This window comes from Colletotrichum jinshuiense, chromosome 3 (genome assembly GCF_051148585.1).
Source record: "Colletotrichum jinshuiense chromosome 3, complete sequence".
Classification (NCBI taxonomy): Eukaryota; Fungi; Ascomycota; class Sordariomycetes; order Glomerellales; family Glomerellaceae; genus Colletotrichum; species Colletotrichum jinshuiense.
Window position 1 is genome coordinate 4,904,058 of NC_139310.1, and position 12,829 is coordinate 4,916,886.

General features: G+C 53.6%; 4 protein-coding genes across 4 annotated transcripts; 2 read left to right on the plus strand and 2 right to left on the minus strand.

Annotated features, from left to right (window-relative positions):
• Window positions 1–315: 315 nt before the first annotated feature.
• On the minus strand, window positions 316–2,426 carry EsH8_III_001286 (palmitoyltransferase ERF2; the record flags this gene model as incomplete). Its single annotated transcript, XM_083263011.1, has 2 exons — window positions 316–1,092; window positions 1,143–2,426. The coding sequence occupies 2 exons, from the start codon at window positions 2,424–2,426 to the stop codon at window positions 316–318; spliced, it is 2,061 nt and encodes a 686-aa protein (XP_083123498.1).
• Window positions 2,427–5,107: 2,681 nt separating this feature from the next.
• Window positions 5,108–5,902, plus strand: EsH8_III_001287 (uncharacterized protein; the record flags this gene model as incomplete). Its single annotated transcript, XM_083263012.1, has 4 exons — window positions 5,108–5,218; window positions 5,416–5,467; window positions 5,545–5,720; window positions 5,855–5,902. 4 exons carry the CDS (start codon window positions 5,108–5,110, stop codon window positions 5,900–5,902), a joined length of 387 nt encoding a protein of 128 aa, XP_083123499.1.
• A 343-nt stretch (window positions 5,903–6,245) lies between these two features.
• On the minus strand, window positions 6,246–7,712 carry EsH8_III_001288 (HAD-like domain-containing protein; the record flags this gene model as incomplete). Its single annotated transcript, XM_083263013.1, has 1 exon — window positions 6,246–7,712. One exon carries the CDS (start codon window positions 7,710–7,712, stop codon window positions 6,246–6,248), a length of 1,467 nt encoding a protein of 488 aa, XP_083123500.1.
• Window positions 7,713–10,057: 2,345 nt separating this feature from the next.
• EsH8_III_001289 (phosphoadenylyl-sulfate reductase (thioredoxin)) lies at window positions 10,058–11,044 on the plus strand (the record flags this gene model as incomplete). Its single annotated transcript, XM_083263014.1, has 1 exon — window positions 10,058–11,044. The coding sequence occupies one exon, from the start codon at window positions 10,058–10,060 to the stop codon at window positions 11,042–11,044; it is 987 nt and encodes a 328-aa protein (XP_083123501.1).
• Window positions 11,045–12,829: the final 1,785 nt, after the last annotated feature.

Genomic DNA, 12,829 nt, shown 5'->3' on the forward strand with positions numbered 1-12,829 from the left:
ATGCAAACCCATGCGCAATTCAGGATCGGAAGGTTCGATCTTAAGTATCGACTAATATTTATTTGCAAGCGCACTAATTGCGCCCAGTGTCTATGAACAATATCCACCATTGAAGCGGCTCACATTGACACACGTAACTAGGCTTCTCCTTCTCTGTGTCAAGAAACTGAAGCCCGAAGCATATGTCTATGCACCTGTATTGACAGGTAAACCCGGGTATAATAGAAAACATACATTACAGGTATCCAGGATCCAGTATGCCTTTGATCGCTCCCAGACAACGCCGCGCACTAAACAAGCAAAGAAATTTTGTAATTATGTCGTAGAAGCGTTTGCTTCATTGCGTAAAGAGACGGGTCCTTGAAACCCTGTCGATGGTCTGACATTTTGCATCTCCATACCCTGAGCGTCGTTCTTGGGTTGGTCCCGGAGAGCACCAAGGCGTTGGTCCCCAGCATCATACCTCTTCTTGAACTGGTAGTAGGTGGGGGGCCTTGGTCGGCAGAGAACAACCGTCCAGTTCTTGAGCACACTTCCTTGAGTAAATGCGCGGAAGCGTTCCTTCTTGATGAACTTGTGGGAGTTGATGTATTCTCGTGTTGTTTCGCCGCGCGCCATAAGGAAAATATGATAACCCATGAGGGCAGCTGGGTAAAGAAAGGCAATAAAGCCGTAGATAACCATCGCGAAGGGAACGCGGAATTCGTCGATTGCTTGACCAAAGGAAATGTTCGAACGGTTCATGTGAATGAGGATATGGCTGAGGGAGGCGCCAAGCAGGTAAAGAGATAGAAATGTGGCTGATGACACGAAAGCAAAGAAATATCGGTAGTTGCGCCGCCCAACACAGTTGTTGAGCCAAACGCAGTGATGGTCGTGAGTCTCGATGCAATTATCGCAAAGACGACAGTGATGAGCTCTGGGAGGTCGCCAGATGTCGCATGTTCTACAATGTTTGACCGGTACTTCCATGGCCGCGGTCGACGATTCCGCTGATTTGATCAGTGTCCAGTCATTGGTGGGCGGGCCAAGTCGAAGTGGATCATCGGTCGGTTCTGCGGGAGGGAAAACATGGAGGTTGCGAGGTAGAATCTAGTTGCCGTTAGCCAAGTCGTTATCAAAACAGGAAAGAAGAAACTTACGCCAGGGTCAGAAACAGAAGCATGAAGGAAAGAAGAAATGCAGATGTAGAACAAGTAGGCGAAAGTGATGGGAATTGCGGGGCTAATGTTGTGCCATATCCAAGGCGCAGAGAAGACGAAGAATAGTGTGGCCGGGAGGATGATAAACAAGCCTGTCGCCACATTGACTGGCCTATGTTTGGTGTTTTGAAACCGACCTCCCATGCAGAAAACGGTGTTTCCCTCAAAGTATTGAAAGACATAACCGAGGTTTGTCCTAGACTTCTTCAGGTTGTTCTTGTCGGCTGGCCTTGAAGAGTCAACTGGGTTGAGCTGCGGGGTTGAGGCGATGGATGACAGCTTCTCGCCGCCTGGTAGGCTCCGGTTGGACCTGTCCTGGCCCTGGTCGCTCCTACCCGACAACAGGAAGCTGGAACGGAAGGATCGTGGAGACTTGATAGGGCTGGGCTGGTTGCCTCGGTCCACGTTCACACCGAGGTTCCGGCTATTGCGCTGATGCCGCTGCAAAGGAGTAACACTTTCAGACATGCTGCCAGCTGGGTAGTGTCCATGGGTAGGGCTTGTATTCACGGTGATGCGGTCGTACGTTCCCTGCTCTGTGTATTCGGTTCCGCGGGACGGAGGAGGACGCATTTCGCCGTCACCACTGAGTTGCCTTTGGATTCGGGCGACGGGGTTCGATACTGGGTTGGAGATGACGCTGTGCCGAGCATTCGGTCCACCACTCGCAACAGCCGCGGCCGCCGCGGCACTGGGGCTAGATTCAGACGCAGGCTCGGAATCATCCAGCGCGGGTTGCTGTCGGGTTGCGGGGCGAGAACCGCCGCGCTGGGCCTGCAGCTTCTGCGAGCTCATGGGACGAAAGAAGGCCGAGGATGTGAGAGATGGAACATGGCTGCGACTTGTCGAGCTCGGCGGTCGACTGCTAATGGAACCAGCAACACTTCCACCTCCGGTGCTCCCCCTCTTCTCGTTGAGACTCGTGATGTAGTTTAAGCGTGGGGGTGGACCTCGTCGTCGGCCTTCCCAAGGCCCTGACATTCCCGTCACCGCAGTCCCTGGCCGCGATAAGGTCTCTGATGCCTGACCGGATTTCCTACGCGTATAATCGGATACAGTCTGGGTTGCCGCTTCCCCGCCATCGTCAGACGCGATGTCGGTCATACGTGATGAGATGATGCTTGGCGGGCCTGGTCGGTCGGAACGCCCAGGAAACTGGGGTTTCGGAAGGGCGTCGTCGCCGGCCGACGGGTTGGGCCCGTTGGCCTGGTTTTTTGAAGTCATGATGGGCGCTGTAATCGAAGTCGACTAGGCGGCGCAACGGTTCGTGATACTCGCAAACTTCCTCCACTACAACATGTCGCTGTCGACGCGGTGATGGGGGGGTATCACGGGCAGAAAATGGGTTCGGATAATGGTGAGTCGTGGGGAGACCGGAGGAAGCTACGGTCGGTCTTGGATTCAGCGCTTGGACGTGAGAATCTGGAAATTAACTGTCGCGCGGAATGATGGGGTCGGCAGGTTCGGCTGGGCAACTGGACCACAGAAGGTTTGGGGAAGGCTGGAGCGCAAAGTGTACGGTCGGAATCGGTATTAAAATGAGGTCGTGCGAAGGAATAGGAAAGGCCCGTGAATTAAGGCGAGGGAGTGAATCGGTAGGTATCGTAACGTAACGTATCGTGGAGAGAGTGTGGGAGAGAACGGAGAAAGGAGGGTCGGAATGGCGAGCAGCCGTGACAATGAGCGAAGCGAAGAGACGGTCGACCAGACTTTGGATCTTGTCTCGTCTGGTGTTCCTTTTTCGAGACCAGAAGCGACCTAGGTAGGACCCAAGAGAAAAAGCATGGATTGCCCAACAGTGACGGAGAGAATTGGAGCAGAGAAGCGCAGACAGGTAAACGGGGGGGGTTCTGGGCCGGATGACCCCATGCAAGGGGCGATAGCCTGGGTAACCGTGCTTTGTGCGTATGGCCGCTTGCACAATGGCCCCAGTGGAACTACCGTCACTAGCGCGATATGCCGCTGCCAGTCAACATCACTAACAGTCTTGCTGCTCACACTCTGTACAATATTGATAGTGCATGCGCTCAAGCCCCCTCCAAAACGGCTTTGGCCGCTTTTTTATGCAGGCTTGGCTCCAGCGGACCAAGCCAATTTGATTGCAATTGCCGTATTAGGGCCCCAGCTTTAAATTGCTGCAGCAGCAACAGCACGCGGCGCCCGCGATCGCGCTCCAGGGTTATTGGATTTCTGGGACGACCGATCCTTCAGGCACGATCTCCACCAAGCGTTGAAAGCGCACATGCCATGGCTGTGCTAGCCCTGCGTGGCACTCTTGAACTTCAAGTGGCGATGCTTCTCGACCCTCGTTTCTTAGATACTTCATGGCAAAACGTCAACAAGCGAGGGAAGCTGAGGTGTTGTTCTAGCCTAATCCATGTCCCACAACTACAACCGCGTCGTGCCCCTCTTTCGAAGCCGTTGAGGCTGTTGCAACGTTGGGGGTCCAATGAAGATCTTCCCAATCTTCTGGGTTGTACCTCGCTCGGAAATACTGCGTCGGTGCCAGCTTCACTGGGGAGATGCTTGGGAGACGGCAAAGACACACCAATCACATGACGCATCACTCGTCGCATTTCAACGACAGAGACGCTTAAAAATACATGATAGGATCACTGCTTTTACATCCATCAAATTTGATTATGCCGAACTGCACATGCAGACAGCCCATCCCGTCTGCAATGGATAAGCAAGTCCCTCGAAACATGTGTCATCCCGTCCGACCCAAGCCTTTCACAGAGCCATTCTTGTTTCTTGGTTTGACAATGGTCGCACGTCTCAAAGTGTGCTCCGGGCTGGATAACCCAGGCGGCTTCAATCAGGATAATAGGCATGAATGCCTTCCCACGCTGGAAATCCGTCGGCGAGTTTTGTTCGTTGATTGTTTCGCAAATGCTTGCAATGAACGGGCCTTTATATGATCCTGGAGCAAGTCTTTGGAACTTAAGAGTAGACATACTAGATTATTCGACACACTTCAGTAAGGAAACCTGGATCCAACAGTTGAACTTGGGTCTCACTGTGCATCTTCGACGTACCACACGGCCAACAAAAAGTTCACAGGGGGATACATTCCTTCTTCAACTTGCTTCCATTCAATCATGATGCAATCATGATGGTATAGACGGCAATATTGGAACTAACAGAGTCATGAGTATGTCGGCGGTCGACGATGTTTCCGTTTTGTCGAAGATGGCGAAAGCAAAGACGGCAATCGTGAGACCAAAGCAGAAGTGACCAACCCTTTGTAACTCAGTCCGCTGCAGATAAGGCTCGTAGATCATGGTTTTAGGGGATGCATCACACATATCATTCAAACTCCGACAAATTGACCGTACCCTCGTCTACTTATAAGCGTGTGTCCCAACTTGCATATTCGTGAGGCCGTCATGTCATAAGGGAACCCACGCATGTAAGACTACCTAAGAAATGCGAACAGGCCAATGATTATCAGTGAGGCTGACACCAGATATCGACTGCGCTCCTTTCAGTCAGCAGATTAGTATAGCATTCAGTTTGGGGGGTTTGAAGTCTGGATTTGAGGCCGCAACTTGCTCCGATACGACTAATCACTCAGAGAATGAGGGAGTGCTGCTCAACGTCTGGGATTTCGGTGGATCAATGGTCGCAGCTGACAGGACAGAGCGATAGAGCACTGTATAGTATATAGTAATAGTGCCGATTATCTTCATAATATGTATAAAGGCGCTACAGAATGAGGTAATGCCCACACTGCCGGGGATTGGCCAATCAACGTCCTTCGTAAGCCCGGCCAATCGTTTCTCCCGAATTTCAACCTTGGGATCCTGTCTCGACGAACCTGAAGCTCCGAAATCATACGACAGCCGAACATCACTCACAACAACCACCTCCCCCCAACGACCGACTCGTCAACCACCGCAACAATGGCCTCCTTCGTCGCCCGCCGTGCCTTCTCTACCTCCATCCGCCGTCTCTCTGACGAGCACGCCAAGAAGCAGCTCACCCAGGAGTCCAAGCGCAACCCCGAACTCATCGTGCGTGATATCCCATCCGTCCAGCCGAAATCCTTACATCACAACCACCCATACCCCTTCCCACGAAGCCAGGCTTCCAGGCAGTCACAGCCTAGCCACGAAGGCAGAACTACACGAGAGATGTCAATCGGACCACGGCGCGGCGAACCGATTGCGTGCGGGGGATAATTGAGTGCTAATGAATTTTTTGTCAACAGATCCTCGGCGGTGTCATGGTTGCTGCCCTCGGTGGTGCCGGTCTCTACTTCGGTGAGTCCTACAATTATTCGCAAATCCCCCACAACAACGGCAACCACTGACATATGCTCTCTTTTTTTCTTGCGCAGGCCGCTCCCCCACCTCCTCCACCTCCGAGAGCCCCGTCCTGAAGGCCGGCATGCCTTGGGAGACCGAGGGTGAGGGCAAGTACAAGTACCACCCCGGTGGTAACCCCCGCGCCGAGCCCAAGGACGCTCCTAGCGCCGTCAACACTGTCATCATTCCCGATGTCACCCTCCCCAAGGTGCGTTTACATAGCCGCTGGCGATATATCCGATCCCCAGGCGTTGAGCGGCTCTTATGCTAGCCGGATCACGAGAGCCCATCCTTCGGGATTTGAACCGGAGGGAATAACCCGGGCTGACGATTATGACACAGGAATTGCACGACAAGTACAACAAGTGGGGCAAGGAGGGCTACCCTTAAAGAACTAAAGATACCTACGTTGAGAAGATGTGTTTTTTGCGCAAGTTGTGCAACGGGCGGAAGGTGGTTTTCATGTGTAGATAGGGTGAATTCAGAGTTTGAACCACATTTTTCTACCTTCAACAGCCACCAACGTCTGAATATCACTCATTCACTCGGCCTTGCCAGGCCATGGGTCTGGAACTAGAGGCTTTCGAATTTCGGGCGTTTTGGTTAGAGTTCATTGGTATGCGACTAAATCATGAAGGCGTGTAAATGGATACTCCCAAACCACAATATCTGCCCAACTCCTCAACCACCACAGGGCCTGCGCCGTTTGCTCCCGTCTGTCTACATGCCTCATCTACGAGGAAAGCTGCTCTATCTCATCCCCAGTGAAACCAAAGAGATATAGCAAGTCCAGCAGGCTCTCGCTGTTCAATCGCGAGTCCGCCTCCATCTGCACCATCGGCTTTGCGTTCCATGCAACGCCCAGTCCCGCCTCGCCCAACATCAGCAAATCGTTTGCGCCGTCGCCGACGGCAACGACCTGCGAGATTTCGATGCCCTCCTTGGCGGCGATCTCGATCAAGAGGTCACGCTTACGCTCCTTGCCCACGATGAGGCCCTTGACCTCTCCAGTGAGTCTGCCAGCATCATCAACGACCACCTCATTTGCATGCGCGTAGTCAATGCCCAACTCCCCGGCCAGCCAGCTCGTCAGGGGCAGGAAGCCACCCGAGAGCACGGCAGTCTTCACGCCGAGGCGCTTCAGGGCCTTGATCAGCTGAGGAACGCCCTTCGTCACGTCTAGGACGGGGCGAAGCTGTTCGAAGAATGACTCGGGAAGGCCCTTGAGAAGCTGAACGCGCTCACGGAATGCGGCGTCGAACTCGAGCTCGCCGAGCATGGCACGGTGGGTGATGTCGGCAACGCGCGCGGCCAGATCAGGCGGGTCCTTGATGGTCGCCGCGAGCAGGTCAATCACCTCTTGCGTAATGAGGGTGCTATCCATGTCGAAAACGACCAGTCTAGGGTGGCGGCGCCACAAGGTGTCGGGCTGCAGCGCAACGTCGACGCTCCATTCCCTCTCGAAACGGTAGATAAGCTCGTGTCTCCGGAGATCGGTCAAGCTGAGGTAGCTCTGGCATGGGGCCGGGTCGAGGGTCAGCTCCACGACGCGTGGGTGCTCTTGGCTGTCGAGGCACCGGTGCGAGGAGCTGTAGTCCGACTCGCCAGCGGGGAGGGGGAAGGTCGACATCAGGTGCAGGAACGAGGTCACGCACATGGGCGAAATGTAGGAGCCGTATAGATGGTCGAGCTTCTCGGGCTCGAGCGTCGGTGGTTCGAGCGGGAAAGACTCGGGGTTCTGCGTCGGTGCGAAGTTGGCCGGAAGGGACTCCTTTCCAAGGCTATCGGAGGACCCGTGCTTAGGCGGGGATGCGACGCCGCTGCCGCCAGACGCCGATATGGTGTTCGTCTCGCCATTTGGTTTATAGAATAGTGTTGCGACGAGGCGGGACGAGTTCTTGCCCGAGGCGGGCGCACAGTTCGGGTGCGAGTAGCTATGGTTCAGGCCGCTACGGATGGTAGGCGGGTTCTCCTCCGAGGGGATGCCGTTGAAGGCGGCATAATTCTTATGGTTGTGCTTGGGCGGCGACACGGAGACGTTGCTCAGGTCCTCAACAACCGTATCGATGCCGAAACGGCTCTCTGGGTGCTGGGGAGGTCGGTACTGCTGGTGCTCGCGCAAGAACGAGCTGCTCCTCATCGAGGAGGTGAGCTGCGGTCGGGAAGACGTCGTCGACTTGGCGGGGCTTGCGTCGGCCATGGCGGAGACTGTTTCGCGGCGATAGGCACGGCGGGGTTGAGCTAGAAGACGGAACAGACTGGAACGGGACGGGAAGCAGTGTCGGCGCGAGAGTGACCTGCGGCAACAGCTGACGGCGACGGCAGCGGCGGCTAGGAGGACGGCGACGGGAGGAAGGAGGTGGGAGAGGGCTTGAAGCTGTGCGCCCTTGTGAACGAAACCTTAAAGACACAGATTACCGGTCCTCATGTTTCCAAGATAAAACTGATGTTTGCCTGGTTGGACGATAGAGTGCGAGTAGGTCGCGGCGGAGGCTGGCGCAGCGCTGGCACTGTGAGTCTGACTGTGTGCCCCGCCTTGCCGTCACTGGTCCGGAGCCGAATAAGCCCCGTTTTTCCCGCCTCCGAGAGCATGGGCGGTCTTTGATTGGCCGGCTTTCGTTGCATGCGGTCCCAAGTGGACGATCAAGTCACGTGGTTACCCCTCTAAAATTTCTTACATGACAAGCTAAGGTCAGGTACGAATGACACGGTGAATCTTCATTACATCACTCTGAGATCGGTCAGCTAAGGTGTAGGGGCACTCCCCCGGGCACGTGAACGGATATCAGGCCGGGATCTGCGCAACCATCAGCCTCGTCCGAAGTAGCCGATGCCAGTCATCCAGGGACGGTGCCGGCACGGCCCTGTTGCTGTACTAGCGTACAGACACACTGACCTGCCTGCTTGGTAAGTTGGCTCACCCACCAGTCGCCGTAGCAGCCGATGACTGATCATTCCTCAGGAGCAGTCCCCGCTGATGGAGACCGGAGCCAAACGGAAATAAGATGCACCATCTCACAAAGCACAGATGACAAACTGCTATGTGCTGCGGAGTTTTGTCTCCTCCTCTGGATCGCCGTAACCGGCGTCCTAGTCTCCCTCTGCCTTGGTCATAAAGGCAAACACGTTGGATGAATGGATGAGTGGATGAGTGGATGAGTGGATGAATGAGCGGTCAGCCAACCAGGTCAAGCGACCTCATAGTTGTTTGGATATTGACGAGGTATCAAAGGAATGGAAGTGTCCATGAAGTCTCGGCTGCTCCGTGTTTCGTTGGAAGCCCAATGTCTCCAGGTTATGGTTTAGGGTTCAGAAGCCATGTTTCTTCAACCCAAACCTGCGCCATCTTTTAAAAGCCGCCGGAAGCGGTGGGCATCCTCGGAGAAGGTCGGCAAGCGAGGCCTCGGGCGGTGATTAAAGTCTAAACGCATCTCATATCAAAACCCAACTGTGGGTTTGAAGAAAATTTCGCGGCGGGCGTCATGGATGGTTCTATGGATTCGTAGGTTGGCACGGCTGGCTGGTGGGCGATGGAGATACGTTGTCCGGCGCGGGATGCTGACGCCCCGTTTTCAAGTTGCAGACACCTCCGACATCATCCACACCGACGGCCGCTGGGCGCCGATTGCCGTGCCGGCCGATGGCCGAGTGCCGGGTCGCATCCACTAGGCCAAGCCGACTAGTGGCCCTGGCGGAATCACGTCTTCTGGCATCATCATGGCGAATTCGCGCCAGCATCTCTGCTTGACCAAAGACCCTTTTTTCACTCTTGCGTCAACGCTCATCTCGGGCATCTTTTCAGGGGCTACTGATATCTACAGATACGGAGGATCCGGCCCAATATGTATACTCATGAAGTCACGGCTTCCGGCTGCCGGGGCCGGCTACAAGGCGAATTTTGCCATTGTGAAATCCACTCCGGCATCCGGGGCGATGGCGCAATTGCGGGATGTCCACGGTACGGAGGTACCCCTGCGGCCTGTAGCCAATCAGGTTTCGCCTGCCTCGTCACGAAAGGTTTAGCGCCGATGTCGTGATTTCTCCCAGACCACGCCTTGTCCTTAGAGATGCAAAATCCTCAGCGCTTGTTCAATGCGAATGCTCCAGAAGAGGTGCGATTGCGCAATACCTGGGCGGGTTCCTGTGGTCCGGCCAGTTCCCTTTCGGCGTCTGCTTAGGTCGGATCAGTGTGAGAGCGGCGGGAAAACAAATTAGTAATGTTGCTTGATGATGCCCTGTGCCCAACATGACACTCCTCCCGCCTCCTCCCCGCGGTGTAAGTTCTGCCTGCCTCCCTACCTCCAGTTCTCATAAAACAATCTTTCCGCCTCTTCCTGTTCCAAAGGTTGAACTCTTCCCCTGACTTACATCTTGCGTCATTTGCTTCTTGCTTCATCTCTTTTGAACAAAGCCGTGCCGAGTGAATATACCCCGGGTTTTCAACACACCCTCTCAAAAACACACTCGTCATATACATACCCCTGGCACACCACAACCATACCTCTTCGCTCAACCCCTCTCTACCACACCTCAACCGACTAAAAAATGTCATCTGCAGTCGAGCCCGCGACCCGGACGTCCTCCGTGGCATCATCTCCCCGTCTGGATGCCCTCGATGCTGCAAAGCTGGAGCAGCATGAAGTCGAGTCTGGATACGGTTCCGCAACCGATGCCTCGTCGACGGCGTCGTCCATCCCGGCGCTTCCCTTGATCTCCCTCACACAACCCCACCTCAAGCATCTCAACGATCAGCTTGAGAACATGCACCCCTTGGACATCCTCCGCTTCTCGAAGATCATGTTCCCCAACCTCTTCCAATCCACAGCCTTCGGCCTGACGGGCCTCGTGACCCTTGACATGCTCTCCAAGATCCAGAAGGAGAACCCCTCGGCCGCCAACGTCGACCTCATCTTCCTCGACACCTTGTACCACTTCAAGGAGACGCACAACCTCGTCGACAACATCCAGGTCCGCTACCCCAACGTCAAGCTGCACATCTTCAAGCCGTACGGCGTCGACTCCACCGAGGAGTTTGAGGCCATGTACGGCCCCAAGCTTTGGGAGACGGAGTCGGAAATGTACGACTGGATCGCAAAGGTCGAGCCCCTGCAGCGCGCCTATTCCGAACTCGGCGTCGCCGCCATCCTCACCGGCCGTCGTCGTTCGCAAGGTGGCGCCCGCGACAAGATGCCTGTTATCGAGGTCGACGACGAGCGTGGCGTCATCAAGATCAACCCCATGGCCGCTTGGTCATTCAAGCAGGTGCAGGAGTACATCAAGACCCACAATGTCCCCTACAACGACCTGCTCGACCAGGGATACAAGTCGATTGGCGACTGGCACTCGACCGTGCCCGTCAAGGACGGCGAGGACGAGCGCGCCGGCCGCTGGAAGGGTCAGCAAAAGACCGAGTGCGGTATCCACAACAAGAAGTCGAGATACGCTCAGTACCTCGAGGAGATGGAACGCAAGGCCGCGTCTTCGTCATCGGCCGAGGCGGAGAAGGGGGAGCAGGCTACCGCGTCCGCATGAGGCGTTGATATTGCTGCGGGCTTTTTTTATAATGACTTGTACATATGATGCATGACGGCGTTCGGGGGAAAATACAGGACGGTACGGGGCAGCATGCTGGCGTTCCGGTTTAGGCTTGGCCATAGGCCAATAGGTACATTGCGTTTGGCAGGTACACCCGATCTTATAGATAGGACCATCAAAATATGATTGAATCCAAGACGACGTTCCTCAAGACGTGAAGTGTGAATATGCGACGTGCGGCTCCAATATTGTGTCCCGCTGAGACCCCGCACCCAGAAGATAAGTGGGAACATCTGACGACAGCTCATAAGTGCTTAACACACCACCGTGTATTTTTGGTGTCTCGCAGATAGACCACTGACAGAATGGCTAAAAAGTTTATTTTCGCATCTAGATAAGCTGGGATGATCACTCGTGACCACTTGCCGTAACTAAATCCGTAGCCGGACTACGTGATACATGCCTTTATTTTTTGTGAAATCATCCTCATCTTGGTTTCGGGCCCCATTATTTACAAACTGACCTTCTGTTCCAAAAACATACATAAACGACGGAGGTCTTGTCGATTTAGATTGCTGCAGGCCAAGCGTGCACTCTGATCGCCACCCTTCTTGTCCTTCCAGGACCGCTATTATCACTGCCCAAGCGATACAGATCAGTTTGCGTACATTTATTTGCGATATTCTTTGGGCGATGTAAGTGTTGATTGCATTAGTTGCGCCCCAGCCAACGAGGTACAAGTTCTCTAGCCAGTTTCGTCAAAGTCAAACTACAACATTAAAAGTAGAAGAAAAAGGGAAAAGAAAAAAAGAAAAGAAAAGAAGAAAAAAAAGGAGGCATCCGACTTCAGGTTTTTGAAAATACAAACGGTGTAGAAATTAGCAACAGTCTCATATATGGTTGCTACATAACGTGAATGATGGGGTGTGAACCCTCTGTTCTGTTATGTGAGTTTCCTCGATGATGCAGCTGAGCCGATTTCTCGCCTGTGAATGAGACGAATGTAGCGAGAAATAAATCAGACTATCAATCTTATAGTCACGGAAATGAACATAGGGTGGGAATAATGCTTTCATATATATTTTTAATAATGAGCGAGTCAATATCATCTTCCCTAGTTTCTTAAAAGGGAGAACTGTTGTTTGGTTACCTGATAGTTGCTTAGTTAGGCTCTAACAGTCAATGTACAGAATTTAAAATCATAGGGATTTGGATAAAATAGATGACTGCTTTTAATTTTCATTCCCTGGGTCTCTGCCAACGACAAAGTGTGGTTATAAGTTGCTTCAAATAATTTGTCAAAACCAGCACCTTGAACCATAAAACCAGGACACTATTCCGATATCTCCATCTTCGTGCTTAAAAAAAATTCAGAGCTCTCATTAAAATCTAAGCTTGTCGGCACCACACAAATGTGCACCTGGCCGTTCCTTAGTCCACGCCTAGGTCATGTGAGTGCGCCGCCCGACTCACGCGGCCTTGAAGAAACGACACGCTCGTCGCAACAGAGACAACCAACACACACATATAGAGTCTTGGTATAATTTGAAAAAGACTTGGCAAGACAGCGCAGTCCCCGGCGTCCAAGATGCTGGCGCCGCCAGGCGAATGAGCAACCTCAACCACCACTATCAAGATATGGATCAGCGACTTGGCGGAGTCAGCCCTCTATATTAAAATCGCAACACATATGATCACACCGCCAGAGGGCCTGATTTTTGCAAGAGTTGCTTGAATCAACCGGCCTTTTGGGTAGCGTCGGAGGGCTGCTTAATGTAGAAC